General features: G+C 45.2%; 1 protein-coding gene across 1 annotated transcript in view; it reads right to left on the reverse strand.

The window, feature by feature from the left end:
• Window positions 1–18,413, reverse strand: part of MYO7B (myosin VIIB) — a 266,503-nt gene that overhangs the window by 225,729 nt on the left and 22,361 nt on the right. The window contains exon 2 of the mRNA XM_075340840.1: window positions 14,738–14,787. Coding sequence (XP_075196955.1) covers window positions 14,738–14,755 — 18 coding nt within the window. The 5' untranslated portion in view covers window positions 14,756–14,787. The remainder of the gene's footprint in view (window positions 1–14,737; window positions 14,788–18,413) is intronic.

The raw sequence follows: 18,413 nt of genomic DNA on the forward strand, positions 1-18,413 counted from the left end.
CTGTTTTGCCGCCGCTTTAAGTCGTACGGCCGTCGTTATGAGGTTAAAAATGGTCATCTCTGTGCTTTAAATGTCCGTTTTTCACTGACTGCTAGTACAGTAGAAGCTTCAGAAATATCCATCAGGTTTTTGTTTTGTTTGGTTTTTTTTTTCAGAAAAATTGAGGAAACTCTTATGGTAAAACTGACACACTAACCTAAGGCTGTGTGCGCACGTGTGCTTATTGCATGCTTTTACCCTATGTCTAGCACTGCAGTGACAAAACGCTGCGGAATATTTGTCATGGCAGAATGCAGACGTGCGCACATAGTCTAAAGGCCGCTTTACACACAACGACTTATCTAACAATATATCGCCGGGGTCACGGACTACGTGACGCACATCCGGCATCGTTAGCGACATCGTTGCGTGTGACACCAATGAACGACCGTCAACAATCAAAAATTCTCACTTTATCGTTGATCGTTGACACGTCGTTCATTTTCAAAAAATCGTTTATTGTTTAGGACGCAGGTTGTTCGTCGTTCCTGAGGCAGCACACATCGCTATGTGTGACACCCCGGGAACGACGAACTACAGCTTACCTGCGGCCGCTCATTTCCGCCCCTCCTCTGCTATTGGACGGCTGCCATGTGACATCGCTGTGACGCCGCATGAACCGCCCCCCATAGAAAGGAGGCGGTTCGCCAGCCAGAGCAACGTCGCAGGGAAGGTAAAGGGAAGGTAAGTCCGTGTGACGGGTGTTAGCGATGTTGTGCGCCACGGGCATCGATTTGCCCGTCACACAACCGACGGGGGCGGGTACGCTCGCTAGCGATATCGGTACCGATATCGCAGCGTGTAAAGTACCCTATAGCGATGTGTGCTGCCGCAGGAATGACGAACAACATCGTACCTGCAGCAGTAACGATATTAACCCCTTCACGACCGGCCGATTTTTCGCTTTCCGTTTTTTTTTTTCGCCATTCTTTTTCTGAGAGACGTAACTTTTTTATTTTTCAGTCAATATGGTCACGTGAGGGCTCATTTTTTGCGGAACGAGCTGTACTTTTAAATGAAATTATCAGTTTTACCATATAGTGTACTAGAAAACGGCAAAAAAAATTCCAAATGCAGAAAAATTGCAAAAAAAGTGCGATAGCACTATGGTTTTTGAGATATTTTATTCACTGTGTTCCCTATATGGTAAAACTGATGTGTGGGTGTGATGCCTCAGGTCAGTGCGAGTTCGTAGACACCAAACATGTATAGGTTTACTTTTATATAAGGGGTTAAAAAAAAATCGGAAGTTTGTCCGAAAAAAGTGGTGCACGTTTTACGCCATATTCCGTGACCCGTAGCGTTCTCATTTTTCGGGATCTATGGCTCAATGATGGCTTATTTTTTGCGTCTCGAGCTGACGTTTTTAACGGTACCATTTTTGCGCAGATGCTACGTTTTGATCGCCTCTTATTGCATTTTGCGCAAAAGTTGTGGCGACAAAAAAACATCGTTTTGGCGTTTGGAATTTTTTTGCCGCTACGCCGTATACTGATCAGATTAATTGATTTTATATTTTGATAGATCGGGCGTTTCTGAACGCGGCGATACCAAATGTGTGTATATTTTTTATTTTTTTAACCCTTTAATTTTCAATGGGGCGAATGGGGGGTGATTTGAACTTTTAGGTTTTTTTGTTTTTTTTTTAATTTTTTAAAACTTTTTTTTTAACTTTTTTTATTTTACTAGTCCCCCTAGGGGGCTATTGCGATCAGCATTCCGATCGCTCTGCAGTATCTGCTGATCACAGCTACAAGGCTGTAAACAGCAGATACGCTCTCTTTCTCTTTTGCTGTGCCGCTGGCACAGCGAAAGTGAAAGCAAGTCAGGAGTAGTACAGGAGTCATCACATGACCCTGTGCTACCATGACAACTATCGGGAGTCACGTGATCGCGTCACGTGACTTCCGGTATCGGGCGGTAAATAAATGTTTACCGCGATAGCGCTTATAATGGCGCTGTCACATATTGACAGCGCCATATAAGGGGTTAAACGGCACGAGCAGATAACGATTCTGCTCGTGCCTAGCAGGCACACATCTCAGCTGTGAAAATCAGCAGAGATGTGTGCCGATCGCAGCATGATGCTGCCGGCAGACCGCGGGCAGTAACATTATGACCGCAAGGACGTAATTTTACGGCCCGCGGTCGTTCAGGGGTTAAGGAAATCAACGATGTGTCAACGAGCAACGATTTTTCACATTTTTGCGCTAATTGATCGTCGCTCATTGGTGTCACACGCTGCGATGTCGCTAACGGTGCCGGATGTGCGTCACTAACGACGTGACCCCGACGATATATCATTACCGATGTCGCAGCGTCTAAAGCACCCTTAAATAAGGCCACAGTTTTGCTCACAATTTAAAAAAACAATGGAAGCAAAATCTTGGAAAACAGGCATAGTTTTTGTGTACCAAGATAAATTGTCACAATCCCCGCAACTACAGGTGAGCGCAGCATTTTCAGACTCTGAATTTAAAAAATGAAAGCAAGTACACTATCCCTTCTAGCTCAGATCAGACAGCTCAATTTTATACACCGGGTGAAATAAGCATTGAACACATAACCAATTTTCAAAGTAAATATATTGATAAAGGTGCTATTGATATTAATTTCTCACCAGATATCGGTAACAAACCATCCACACAGAGAAAGTTATCAAACCATAGGTGTCCATATTGATGTGTGAGAATGAAAAATGACACAAAGAAAAAGTATTGAACACGCTTACTGAAATTTATTTAATACTTCGAACATAAACGTTTGTTGGTGATAACAGTTCCAAGACACCTCATGTATGGAGAAACTAGTCATATGCATTACTCAGGTATGATTTTCGGCCATTCTTCCATACAAACACTCTTCCAATCCTGAAGGTCCCATGGGCTTCTTCTATGAATTCTGAGCTTTAGTTCCTTCCATAAATTTTCTATTGGATTCAGGTCAGGTGATTGGCTGGGTCTTTCTAGCATCTTTATTTTCTCTCTCTGAAACCAACTGAGAGTTTCCCTGGCTGTATGTTTGGGATCAATGTCTTGCCGAAATGTCCACCGTTGTTTCATCTTCATCATCCTGTTAGATGGCAGCAGATTTTTATCAAGAATGTCTCGGTACATTTGTCCATACATGCTTCCTTCAATTATGTGAAATTTGTCAATGCTGTATGGTGAATAACAGCCCCACACCATAATATTCCCACTTCCAAACTTCACGGTTGGTGTGGTGTTTATGGGGTGATAGTCTGTGCCCTTTGTCTTCCAACTATGATGTGTATTATGGCATCCAAAGAGTTCAATTTTGGTCTCATCTGACCACACTATATTCTTTCAGTATGTCTCAGGCTTGTCTAAATTTTATTGAGCTAACTTTAAACGTGCTTCAACATGATTTTTGTTCAGAAATGAAGTTTAGCATGGTGAGCGTACATGCAGGCCATGGAGCTTGACTGCATTACTTATTGTTTTCTTTGAAACAATTGTACCTGCTGATTTTTTTTTTCAGCACTCTACAGGTGGTTCTTGGCTCTTGGACAACTCTCCTGATAATTCTTTTCACTCACCTTTCTGAAATCTTGCAAGGAGCACATACTCTTTGCCGGTTTATGGTGAAATTATGTTCTTTCCACTTCAGGATTATGGTCCCACCAGTGCTGACTTGCGTCTTCAGTAGTTTAGAAATTCTTCTGTAACCAATGCCATAAGTATGTTTTGCAACAATAAGGTTACAAAAGGTCTTTAGACAGGTCACTGGTTTTACCCATCATGAGATGTTTTTTGTGTGGTACCTTGGTTATGAAACACCTCTTATAGGCCATACGTTGAGCCAGATGATATTTTTCACTAAGTGGCAAGGTTTCTTTCTGATTATTGATAGATTTCAGCTGGTATCATGGCTTTCCATGGCTTTTTGAATCACTTTATTCAGGTGTTCAATACTCTCCCTGTTTGATTTGTCTTTGTGGACTGGATGCGCTCTTACAGATATCTGGTGAGAAATTTATGTCAGTAGCACCTTTAGAAATCTATTTACTTAGAAAATTGGTGACAATTGGTTAAAAACCTAGTCATTGATTCATATACTAACATAAAAGTTGACTCTGCAAGTGATAACTTTCACAAAGCATAAAGAAAAATTGTACAATAATAGATGGAACACTGAAGGTATTATCAGTCTGTATAAAATATATTCCTCTATGATACTGTATGTGAACTCTTATTTACTGGATTACACCTCAGGTCTTCACTGCAACTAAATGGATTAGCAAATTTAACCTTGCTTTACCGCTCTATAACACTTGTTTACACTAACAAAGCATCCTTAGACAAATTGAAAAATAATAATTTAGATACAGACCAACCCCACATAGCCTATCCTTGTGATGTTTTTCCTATTTTTTTTAATTAGGTACATGTATTCTATTGTTAAAAACATGCCATGTAATTTAGGATATTATCAATTTTAGAAAACATTTTTAATGGATAAAAATACAAAAGAAAGGCTAAACTCTGAATATTAAAAATAAACAATAAAACAGACAGATATGCTACTAGTGTCAGCAATAACATATCACTAGGATATGACATAATTTATTGATTTATTGAGGTCCATGGCTGCAGCAGCACTGTATCAGTACTCCAGGTCCTTTCATTTTAGAGAGTCAGCATCAACAATAATAGATCAGTGACATAAAATTGCTTTCCATTGACTCACAATGCAAGGTCATCATGTGATTTATGTGATGCAGCTTTAGCCTGTCTTTCCCGGCTCCTGCTTGTGATATGCTTCTCCCTGTCAGCTCTTACAAGGAGGAAAAAGGGAAAACAGACTGAAGCTGCATCACACAGACAATTCTGAATGCACCACTTAGGACTAAGACACACGCCATGAAAAACATCACATTCCACTAGGACCAATATTAACCTATGGGTCATAACCCATGAGTAATTATTTTCCCAGCCCTAATCGGACCGAGAAAACAGTCGCAGCATGCTGCGGGTGCAATGCGATCCTTGTTTCTCTTGCACCCATTCAAGTGTATGGGGCAAGAGGAAAATCGCACTGCACTCGCATTACACCGGTGTAACGTGAATCATGAGCGAGAATGGCAATAGCTGGCAGCGCCGACCTCCCCTCCGCAGTGCCAGCCCTCCCCTCCTCAGAGCTGGCCCGCCCCACCTCAGTGCCGGCCCGCCCCCCCACAGCTGTGGTCCGATCGCATGATCGGACCTCAGTCGCAATGACACTCGCATGACACTCGGCTCCCGCTGTGCTGCCAGCGTGAGCCGAGTATCATGCGAGGATCGCAGTTGTGACGCCCTGGAAAAACCAGGTAGTCACAGATGATTGTACCCCCCACCAAGGGTACAGGAATCGCCTCCTCCTTGGGAATTTACAACACACTTCCCACACACAGGAACATCAGCCACAAATCCTAGTCGCCCCCCCCCATGACAGCCAGGACACACCAGTGGGCGGGACCAGGCAGATGGGAACGATTACCTAGGGGTCTTGAGGTGGCATGAGGAGGGAACCAGTCAGTCTAAGTCGAGAGTTGAGTCTGGAAGTCGGTTGGAGTAGGAGTCGGTGACAGGAGCTGAAGTGCAGCGTGGTCAGGGTTGGAGCCCTTGGACCACCGGAGGACCAACTAGGTGGCAGACAGCTTTGTGGGGCCATAGGCCATGGAGATCCGGTCGCGGGAGACCTGAAGTGGACCGGGGCAGCGTTGTAGCCCGCCGGTATTGACAACGGGAAGCGGGCCGGAGGCCTTGCACAGGCGCGGTACCTGGACCCTAGGAAGAGGCAAGCTTCAAGCCCCTTGTTAATTGACCAGCGGGACAAAGTACCAGGCCTTGTTCCCAAGGAGAGAAGCCCATATAGAGCAGACCGGCAGCCCAATGTGGGGGACAGGGTGTCCGACAAGAACCCATTGAAGTCCCACGGGTCAGCGTCTGTGGGCAACGGCTCCCTCTGCGTCCAAAGTTGCAGGGGAGCGGATTTCTCCCGTTCCACGCGAGGTTAATCCATCCACCACAAGACAGAAATGCAGGAGGAAGGGACCCTACATTGCCAAATCCGTGTGCGCGACCAGCACACCCCTCCAGAAGCAACCGGCATCCGGCCTTGGTTTACAATACGGACTTGGTGTGATTTCTTCTTAAGTGTGAGTACACCGGTGTCATCCGGTCCAACCTGCCGACAGTGCCCCAGCCCTGCTCCCTACCTGCACCTGGGCCCCAGGACTGCACTTCTCCCCTACCCATGGAGGGGATACCACCTTGCTGCCCCCGCGTCATCGGTCCTGGACGCCGACTCCGAGAGGCAGCGGTGGTGCCACCATCCCATCACCGCAACCCACGGGTGGCGTCACAGACAATCTCCCCTGTAAATACCTCCCTTTTTCACTGTGTGCGAGAACTGGCGGTTGCACGAGCCCCGAGTCCAGTTACCACTCGAGCCCAGGACACGATCCCGGATCAGAGCGCCACTCGAGCAGCCCTGGTTGCCCCAGTGGAGGTGGCACCCGTTCCGCGACACAGTAGTCCCCATGTGGCCCCGACCTTACAGATAGTATAGACTGGAAGTCTGAGTCAGGAAACTGTAATAACTGGGTGGGCAGTTAATGATTGTATCGGCTAACCTATTATAGCAATGTACTCTTATGTGGCAGAAATAATAGCTATGTTGAAATCATGCAAAAGGCAAGACATAGGTGGTAAGGGGATCCTAGAGCTGTCATGAAGTATTGCACAGCAGATGATGTCATCTTGTAGTTCTGAGGAAGTCATAGGCTCACCTAGTGTAAGCACAGGGGAGCAGATATTAGACTGGTAGACAGACGGGAGATTACATTTTACAATTGCCCATTATGAAAGGGTTCATAAAATGTATGGATGCAACTCACCTTGGATGCAATAAATTACATAGTGAGAGTATTACTGCTAAGTTAGAATTATATGTTATACAACAACAAAAAAAACTGCTGTTATGCTCAGACATTGTGGATTTGCTGCAGTTCTTTTTAAAGGGAAACTGTCATCTGATTCATGCAACCAGAACCAGAATAACTCACTATTTCTAATATTGAGCCTAGCTGTGATATAGTGTAAGGCTATGTGCGCACTTACCGGATTTTGCCGCGGATTTTTCGCGGATTTGCTGCATGTTTCGCTGCAGAAAATGTTCATAACATCTCTGCAGTGAATCACCAGCAAATCCTATGGAGAAAAAAAATCCTGTGCGCACTGGGCGGAATTTGACAGCTGCATGTTTTGCTGCATGTCACTTCTTTTCCGCACGTCGCTGCGGGATTTCACTCCATTGACTCAATGTTAATCATGAAATCCCGCAGGGAATAACGCAGGCAGCAAATTCTGTGCGGTTCACTGCGTTTTCCTGCGTTATTCCCTGCGGTATTTTGCGGTTTACCTCCGGCAATGTACATCACTTGCTTGCGGTTTTGCAGGGAAGTGATGTCATTACAGGAAGAGGAAGCCGTGCAGAGTAAACACACACAGATCACAGACACACACACACACATCACAGACATAGAACACATAGACACAGACACATAGAACACACATAGAAAGAAAACGGAAATATAGAAAAAAAAGAACGTGGGCTCCGCTGCATATTTACCTTCCAGCCGAGGTAAGCACACAGCGGCGGCCCGGTATTCTCAGGCTGGGGAGGGAGAGGGGCAGGGGTAATGTCCCCCGCCTCACTCCCCCTCCGGCAGCCGAGAATATCAGCCGCAGCTGCCCCGGGACTGTCGCATCCATTATGCGGCAGCACCGGGAGTGTCCTCGGCTCTTCCTGCCGCCGTGTAGCAGTGGCGGTCAGGGTAATATAACAAGGGGTTAATGGTGATGGGGGACCACCGCCATTAACCCCAGGCTTGATCATGGCAGCGTCTATGTGACAGCTGACATGATCAACCCGTAAGTAAAGTGAAAAAAAACACAGACACCGAAAAATCCTTTATTTTAAATAAAACCAACAAGCCTCGTTCACCATTTTATTAACCCCCCCAAAACAAAACTCCGGCGTAATCCACACAGCTCCGGCATATAATCCACAGCTCCGGCTCCTGCGTCCTGCACTGCTGACATCCAGCCGCGACTGTCACAGACACAGGCTGAATGCAGCAGACAGCAGAGGTAATTACCGGTCATTTCCCACGGCCGGTAATGTGAACTCACTGCCGACCGTGGGAAATGCAGCGATCTGTCATCTATCTATCCCTCTATCTATCCCTCTATCTATTCTTCTGTCTATCTATCTACTATCTCAGGATTAAATGACTTTTTTTTTTTTTTTTTTCCCAATGTGCTTTATTGCATTGAATGCAATAAAGCACATCCCAACCCGCACGCGGCAAAACCGCGGCAATACCGCGAATAATACCGCGGTAAAACCGCAGCAAACCGCGGCAAACCGCATGCGGTTTTCTGGTGCGGTTTCCCGCGGTTTTTTACCGCGGGTGCGGTAATCTTTGAGAGCATGCGGAATTTTCTCAAGGAAATTTCATTTCCCAGTGCGCACAGAGCCTAACAGGGTGCCAGGGGTGCCTCCGGCCTTTTAGTCGTGGCCCTTGCTGTCAGGCTTACCCCTGGCTCCACCGTCACTTTGGGGACAGGAGATGTCATGGTGGGGCAGAGTGTGGTGGTGGTGCAGGTGTTGTCCGGCGCACAAACACTCTTCAGGCATGGTTCAATGCAAATAACAAACATCTTTTATTCTTCACAAAGGTCCACACAAGACAGTCGAGGTGATGATACGCTTTCTTTAGCTGGGGAAAGCCTGCCCTTGCGTCCCCTCCAGTGGGGATGTGCCTGACTACTCCTCTTCGCCCGGCTCCCACTTTTGGCTACCCACAGCCCGGACCCACACCAGACTGCTTCACCCTATGAGGTTCCGCCCGCTCCTGTTCTCTCCGGCTTCCCTGTGATACAGCTCCCACACTCTGCCCCGGCTCTGCTGCTCCGCTCCCGTCCCCGAGACAACTGCCCTCCTGATCTTTTCTTTCCCTTCACCACCTTTTCTCTCTCCTCCCCTTGCTTCTGCCGGCTCCTCCTCCCCACTGTGGTGACAGCCGTCCCACCCGGCCACTAGGGGGTACCCTAACACAGTATATACACATATAAAACATTTTTATTAATAACATTTCCGGGTTAACTATGCTCCCTTTGTAGGGGGTCTGCCCACCCCCTACAATAGCAACATGGAATAATATTTTTACCAACATTTATTGACATATCCTCGGCATAACTGTTCATATAATACAGCTAGCACAACCAATAATGAGCATTCTTGCTGATAATTTGTGTCTAAAGGGGGCTTTACAAGCAGCGATATCACTACCGATATCGCTGGTGAAAGCACCCGCCACCGTCGTTTGTGCGTCACGGGCAAATCGCTGCCTGTGGTGCACAATATCGTTAGGAGCTGTCACACGGACTTACCTGCCTAGCGGTGTCACTGTTCCCGGTGAACCGCCTCCTTTCTAAGGGGGCGGTTCATGCGGCGTCACAGCGGCATCACAAAGCGGCCGCCCAATAGAAGTGGAGGGTTGGAGATGAGCAGCCGTAACATCCCGCCCACCTCCTTCCTTCCTCATTGCCGGCGGCCGCAGGTAAGCTGTAGTTCGTTGTTCCCGAGGTGTCACACATAGCGATGTGTGCTCCCTCTGGAACAACGAACAACCTGCGTCCTCAACAATCAACGATTTTATGAAAATGAACGACGTGTCAACGATCAAAGATTAGGTGAGTATTTTTGATCGTTAACGGCCGTTCATTGGTGTCACACGCAACAACGCCGCTAACAACGCCGGATGTGCGTCACGGAATCCGTGATCCCGGCGATATATCATTAGATATGTCGTTGCATGTAACGGGGCCTTAAAGGCCCCATTACACTCTACGATTTATCTGACGATCTCTTAAACGATGTGACACACCCAGATCGTTGAAACGATTTGCCGAGATCGCACATAGGTCGCTTAGTAGTGGTCACACGTACACATCTCACAAATGACGCAACATCATTCAGCGATATATTGTTTGACCAAGGCGGTCGTGTGGATGTTGTTGGTCGTTGGCAGGGTGTCAAACGTAGCAATATGTCTGTTGCGTTCAAAACGACGAACAAGATTTTGAAAATGAACGACTTGTCAACAATCAACAATTTTCACTATTTGCGATCGTTCAGAATCTCTCGTAGGTGTCACACGCAATGACGTCGCTAACAATTACGGAAGTGCGTCACGGAAACCGTGACCCCGACGACATATCGTCAGATAAATCGTAGCGTGTAATGGGGCCTTAAGGCTTCGGTTTCCAACATTTGGCTCAACAGCTGTTGCACAAATGCAGCTTTCACCTTTCACCATTTCTATTAATACATGTTTGGATTTGTAGTTTTGCAACCAGGGCTGGTTTTAGACAAAGTGGAGCCCTGGGCAGAAGTTTACAGAGGAGGTCTAAATGCTCACATATTGCTCTATCATACTCAATCATTTAGGTTGCATTTACATGAGATGAGTTCAGACTGGTAAATGAACGCATTTGACAATATTCAAGTCCTTCGGTGCTTGTTTCCCAGCATCTTTACATGGGATGATGAAGAAACATGGGGACAGGACAGTCACTAATAGATCAATCTGTCCCCTACAGTATCATTGTTAATAAACTGAAAAGACAAAAAGGGGAGAGGGTCTGTAAATGGTGTCTTATCCAGTGGTACCAGCAAAGGATTAATTAGGTGCACTAACCTGGTGTCGTTGTGTACAAGCACAACCACTAAAACACGTAGTATAGACGGCTGCTACAGAACCCACGGATAACAGCAATTGAGTAGGTAGATGAACAGGGTTAATCCGCGCTGCCAGAAGAAGATCACTAAAGATCGCTTCAGTGATCTTCTTCTGGCAGTGCAGATTAACCTTTTCTTCTACCTACTTCATTGCCCTACACAGTATCATGTCATCAGCAGCACTTCTGCAGTTTGCACTGGGCAATGTGCAACTGAGTATTGATGGGCGAACCTGCTGTTGTAACACTACTCCTGGGGCCACTCATTATCCCTTATGCCCATGCACTGCTTCACCCGCCCACCGGCAGTCCTGGTGTCAGTGATTGGTTGCAGTCAGACCGCACCCGCCGTACCCTGTGTGAAAGCATGTCTGACTGTTTGGAATCACATATGCTGTGTGCGTGTGTATAGTGGTATAAAAAGTAAATAAATAAATAAAAAATTGCCGTAGGGTCTCCCCATATGATGATACCCAGCACAGATAAAGGATATGGCTACATGCTGCAGCTACTAGCCGTGCGCTTATCTTGGCTGTGTAACAAAATAAGAGGGTTCCTATGCGGCTTTTCTTTAATTATATAAATAAATAAAAAACAGCATGCAGTCTCCATCAATTTTGATACCCAGCATAAAGTCAATAGTTGGGGGCTGGTATTCTCAGGCTGGGGAAGTCCATCTGTTAGAAATCTGGTGAAGACATTTCAGCACCATATTTGCATCTCCTGGCACAAAATAGCACCGAAACAGCGTCAAAACTGTTTTGTGCATCTTTTTGCCAAGAAATTCCTGCACAGAATCTGCTTCTCCTGGCAAAAAAAATCACATCAAAACTTTATGCACTATAATGCGGTTTTGATACAATTTTTTGCCAGGAGATGCAGCTTGGGTGCAGGAATACGGTGTATAAATTTCAGTGCCAAATCTGCATCTCTTGGAAAAAAACTGAGTTTAATGAGGTTATCTGAGGTCAGTTTACCTGCAGTCACAGGTGAGGTACCGTGGCAACCTAAAGCTATGACCTCAGATAAACTGAGCGACGTCACCACTCATCGCTGTGGCTAAGTCAGTCTCTGCCTGAAGCCCAAAGCGCGCGTAGATGTTCCGTGTAGCAGAGCTGAAATTGTGTGGATTATGTCAGAACTGGATGTTTGGGGTTAATAAAAGGGTGAAAGAGGGTGTTTTTTGTATTTTATTTCAAATAAAGGATTTGTTCAGTGTTTGTGTTTATTTGTTTTCACTTACAGATTAGTAATGGGGGGGGGTCTCATAGATGACTCCCATTACTAAATTACTAATCTAGGGCTTAGTGGCAGTTGTGAGCTGTCATTATCCCTGATATAACCCTGATTGCCAGGCACCAGGGCAATCAGGATGAGCTGGGAAAATTGACAGAATTGTCACATCTAAAGGATGCCACAATTCTAAATGGATGCAGGCTGCTATTTTTAGGCTGGGGCCTTATAAACATGGGCCTCCCCAGCCTGAGAATAACAGCCTCGGGCTGTCAGCTTTATCATGGTTGGTTATCAAAATTGGGGGGACCGCACACCATTTTTTTTATTATTCATGTAACGCTACTTCCAGGGCCGCTCATTATCCCTTCTGCATATGCTCTACTTCCCCTGCTCACTGGAAGTCTCAGCATCTCTCATTGGTTGCAGTCAGACGTGCTGCCACCCTGTGTGACTGGATGTCTGACTGCTTTCAATCACAGAAGGTGTACGCGTGTCTATAGTGTAAAGATAAATAAATAAAAAAAAATTCCACAGGGTCCCCCCAAATTATGATGCCATCACAGATAAAGCTTACAGCTACAGGCTGAAGCCCCAGGCTGTGTGCTTATCTTAGCTGGTTATCAAAATAAGAGGGACCGCATGCAGCTTTTTATTAAATATTTAGATAAATAATTAAAAAATCGGCATGCGGTCCCTCCCAATTTTAATACCCAGCCATGATAAAGCTGACAGCTTGGGGCTAGTATTCTCAGGCTGGGGAGACCCATGGTTATTGGCCCACCCAGCCTAAAAATAGCAGCCTGCAGCTGCCCAGGATTGTCGCATCCATTAGATGCAAAAATCCCGGAACTTGACCCAACTCATCCTAGCTGCCCTGGCGCGGTGGAAATCTGGGTGATAAGGGGCTAATGACATCTCAGGCTATGTGCCCACGTTGCGTTGTGTCCCTGCAGAAAATTCACATGTGCGCTCCAAATCGCTGCAGAAGCACTGCGTAATGAATGCAGTGAAAAAGTCGATTTCATGCGCTCTGGATGCAGCCACCCCCATAGACAGAGCTGGACCTGCATCCAAAGCGCACGGAATAAGTGACATGTTGCTTTTTAGAACGCAGCAATATGGCAGCATGCAAATCGCTGCGTTCTAAAATGCAACATGCGGATGGATTATGCACAATCTTCATAGATTGTGCTGGGGACGCAGGACCCATGCAGTTACGCTGCAGTGCAATACGCAGCGTAACTGCATGCAAATACGCAACGTGGGCACAGAGCCTTACAGCTGCCACTAAGCACTAGATTAGTAACGGAAGGCATCTATGAGACTACCCCATTACTAGTCTTTAAGGAAAAGAAATAAAACACAACACAGAAAAAAATCCTTTATTTGAAGTAAAATTTAAAAAACACCCTCTTTCTCTCCATTATTAACCACCAAAACAACCAGCTCCGACGTAATCCACACAAGGTCTCATAATAATTCCAGCTCTGTTACATACATACTGAAGGCAGAGCGCATTGGCACAGAACATGACCACACGCTGAGGCAGAGACTGATTGAAAGCAGTCAGACACACTGTCACAGAGGGTGGGGTGCTGTCTGACTGCAATCATTTAGAAACGCGGGGACTGTCGGTGGGCGGGCGAAGCAGTGCATATGCATTAGGATAATGAGCAGCCCCGGAAGTAGAGTGAGCGGCCCCAGAAACAGTGTACAGCCACGTGGAGACCGGTAAGTATGAAGTTCTTGCTTTATTCTTATTTTAATTCTTTTTTCTTTTATTTTTTTTATTACCCGGGTGGGATCCGAACTTTTACAATCAGGCTCCGCTTATCACTAGTGCTTAGTGGGCTTGACTAAGAGCTCATCCCATCCACTCCCTACTTAGGGTCTACTTCAGGGTCAGGTATCTGGCTCGGCGCATAAGTGTAGAACCTATCTAGGGTGGTGAGGGAAACGAGGGCCCAGCGGTAGGCTTTGACAAGGGTCACCATCTCCCCCTTTCCTAGACACAGGGTTTACCTTCCCTTCCGTCATTCACTTGGTACTTCCCCGTACCTAGCGTGACAACAGTTGTAGTTATACTGAGAATAAATTACACACAGATGGACTCAATTTACTAATTAAGTGACTTATTGAGGCAGTTTGTCACACAGGATTTTATTAAGTGGTATCAGACTACAGGAGACTGAATACAAATGTACGTCATAATTTTCAGATATATATCTTTAAAATATTTAGAAAACCATATATAATTACTTTTACACTTCTTTTAAAACTTGCTACTTTGTGTTGGTATATCATAAAAAATCCCAATAAAATACATTTAAGTTTGTGGGTGAAATGTGAAAAAATGGAAAAGTTCAAGGGGTATGAATATATTTTCAAGGCACTGTATGCGATAATGGTCATGTAATGTGTCAAACCTAGAAAAATATTATGTGCACATGCCCATATGCCTACATCAGTTAGATTCATGCACAGGTAGTTATAGCTTATACCAGCAGAATATTTCTTAATAATAATAATAATAATAATAAATATATATAACATGGAATAAATGTAACCTATATAATAGTTAACCCATAGGGATTAAGATTAAATATAGAGACACTTTGTGAAACAAATATAACAGCTACTTTGGTGCTTACCGGTCTGAGGATAACCATTTCTTGTCAGGGTTTTGAGCTTCTACTCCAGCCTATAAATAATGAAACATTACTATGAGCATAACTGAGTTTGTAAGAAAGAAAAATGTAAATGTGTCAATACTGAAATTAGATTCTAAAAAAGAAATTAGAAAATAGGGACAATAAATTGTTAGTTCTTTTGTTGTTTGGAAGAATTCTTTAAGCATGGGGATATGAAAAGAAAATTCCTACAAAAATAATTACCATAAAGAAGTAGAACCAGTCAAATGACAATAAACACACATCAGATGGCTTGTAGTTAGCACTAGATATGGGCGAACCTGCAGATCCATCCAGAATTACAAAAAAAAAGTCCAGTTTGTGTCCGGACTTGACCTGATCTTGACCCCAGACACTGATAAGTCTAAGGGGGGCTTTACACGTTGCAACATCGCTTCCGAAATATCGTCGGGGTCACGTCGTTAGTGACACACATCCGGCACTAGTAGCGACATCGCAACGTGTAAATCCTAGGTGCGACGATATACGATCGCAAAAGCGTCGAAAATCGTTGATCTGTGTAGCATCGTTCATTTTCATAATGTTGGGTCGACCGCAGGTACGATGTTGTTTGTCGTTCCTGCAGCTCCACACATCACTGTGTGTAAACCCGCATGAGCGACACACATCTCCTTACCTGCGTCCCGACGCCAATACGGAAGGGAGAAGGTGGGCGGGATGTTATGTCCCGCTCATCTCCACCCCTCCGCTTCTATTGGCCGGCCGATTAGTGACATCGCGATGACGTCGCGGTGACGCCGAACGCACTTCCCCTTGAAGGAGGGATAGTTTGGCAGTCACAGTGACGTCGCCGAGCAGGTATGTGCGTGTAAAGCTGCCGTAGCGATAATGTTCGCTACGGCAGCAATCACCACATATCGCATGTGCAACGGGGGCGGGTGCTATCGCGCTCGGCATCGCTAGCCGATGCTAGCGATGTCGCAACGTGTAAAGTACCCCCAAGGACCCGAACTTAAGTGTTATAAAATGGTAGTAATAAGGGCTAGGGGGCTGCAAAGGAAGCAAAATGTGGATTAAAGCAGGACTATTATACTTACCGTATTTCCACGTGGCTATCGCACTGCGTCTGGGTCCGCTCATTAAACCTCATAAATATGCATTGTTTCCCCTGCCCAGCCTATGTTACAGCATCTGTGATTGGTTGCATTCAGACTGATAGCAAAACCAGTGTCTTTGATTGGTTTCCCTCACAGTAGCTGTCGAGGTGCTAGAAATGAAGTGTAAAAATGTATAAATAATTGCAATAAATGGCATAGAGTCCCCCGAATTTTTCCACCCCACGCAGATAAAGTAAACAGCTGGAGGCTGCAGCCCCCAGCTGTGTGCGTTATCTTGGCTATCAAAATACAAGGCACCCCATGCAGCTGTTTTCAATTATTTAAATAAATAATTTTAAAAAACGGCGTGGGGTCCCCACAATTTTGATACCCAGCCTAGATAAAGCAGACAGCTGGAGGCTTGTATTCTCAGACTGGAGAGGCCTATGATTATAAATAGAAGCCCGAAGCTGCTCCAGAATTGGTGAATCCATTACCCAATTCATCCCAATTGCCTTGGAGCTGTGGTAATCGGGGAAATATAAGGGGTTAATGACAGTTGTGATTTGTCAAAAAAAATCACAGCTGCCATCAAGCCTGAGGTTAGCCAAGGGGAGAGGTCTATGAGACCCCCCATTACTAATCATGTAAGTAAAAAGCTATAAACACAAAACACAGAAAAACACTTTTTTTTAAAAAAAGAAAATATAAAAACAGATTACCTTTCTCCAATTTGTAAACCCCAAAACACCTCTGCAGGTCCAATGTAATCCACAGACACAATGTCCCACAACGGTCCTGGTTCTGCTACATCCTGAGGTCGCAGTGCGCAGTCACATTAGAAAACATGATCGATCACTGTGTTATCCGGGATACAAAGATGGAGCTGCAGATGTAAGAGAGGTGACATCAGATAGTTCACCTGAGGTCACGGCTGGCAGTTCCCATGGTACCCCAGCTGTGACCTCAGCTCAGGTGAAGTCATTGAATTCAATGCAAGAATACCGGATTAGGCTATGCGCAAACGTTGAGAATTTGGTTGCAGACATTTCTGCACCAAATCTGCATCTCATGGTAAAAAACACACCGGAGCCTAATCAAAAATATGTGAGGTATTGTTGTGTTTTTTTGCCAAGAGATGCAGATTTGTTGCAGAAATGTCTGCAACCAAATACTGAATGTGCACACAGTGCCTGATCCAGTATTGATGCGTTCACCTCAGGTCAGTTAACCTGAGGTTGCAACTGTGGTACCATGGGAACTGCCAGCTGTGACCTCAGGTGATCTCACTGATGTCACCACTCTCACAGCTGCAGCTTTGTCAGTGTGTCCCTGACACTGTGCTTGGTCACATTTTCTAGTTCAGGATGTAGAAGAGCTGGGATTGTTGTGTGATGTCATGGTGTGAATTACGCTGGACCTGCAGGGGTGTTTGGGGGTTAATACATTGGAGGAAGGGGGCGGATTTATAAATAAAGAATTTTTCTGTTTTGTGTTTATTTCTTTTTACTTACACGATTAGTAATTAGGGTCTCATAGACTCGCCCCATTACTAACATTAGGCTTGATGGCAGCTGTGATTTTTTTTGACAAATCACAGCTGTCATTAACCCCTTATCCTACCCATATTGCTACTGCACCAGGGCAATTGGGATGAGTCGGATAAAGCATCAGGATTGGGGCATATAATGGATGTGCCAATTCTGGGGCGACTGCGGGCTGCTATTTTTAGGCTGGGAAGAGGCCAATAACCACCCCAGCCTGAGAATACCAGCCTCCAGGTGTCTGCATTATCTTGGCTGGATATCAAAATTGAGAGGGGCAACTGAACGCCATTTTTTAAAAATGATTTATTTAAATCATTTTTAAAAAGCCGCAGGAGGTCCCTCGTATTTTGGTAAACAGTCAAGATAACACACACAGCTGGAGCTGTAGGCTCCAGCTGTCTGCCTTATCTGCACTGGGTATCAAAATATGGGGGACCCCACCATTTTTTCCAATTATTTATTTATTTTTACACTCCATTTCCAGAACCCAGACAGCTACTGTAAGGACAACCAATCAGAGATGCCAGCACGCCAGCAGTCTGACTGCAAACAATTGCAAATGCTGTCTAAGAGGGTGGGTGTGGGAAACAGTGAATATGCATGAGGATATTTGATAAGTATAATTGTCCTGCTTTAAACCCTATTTTGCTTGCTTTTCCAGGCCCCTAGCCCTTACTACCACCATTTTATAACACACAAGTTCAGGTCCCTAAGACTTATATGGGGTTCAGAACCGGACTTTTTTTAAAGTCCAGCTGAACCCGCCGAATCCTACCATCTGCAGGTTCGCCCATCTCTAGCTGTAAGGCTGCATTTGGACAGTCTGATTGTGGCACTTAAATGGCTACTAATGGGCTACATGTAACACGAGTAAACAGCCACCGATCGACTACATTAAAACCAGTTGGCAGTTATTTAATAGCTTGATAGTTGACCAACTGTCAGGATGTGACTGCAGGATAGTGAAAGACAGGGGGTTAAAATACTGTAGCTCACACTAGTGGACACTAGGATATCTATAAACTCAGGGTT

Source organism: Anomaloglossus baeobatrachus, chromosome 3, assembly GCF_048569485.1.
Source record: "Anomaloglossus baeobatrachus isolate aAnoBae1 chromosome 3, aAnoBae1.hap1, whole genome shotgun sequence".
Lineage (NCBI taxonomy): Eukaryota > Metazoa > Chordata > Amphibia > Anura > Aromobatidae > Anomaloglossus > Anomaloglossus baeobatrachus.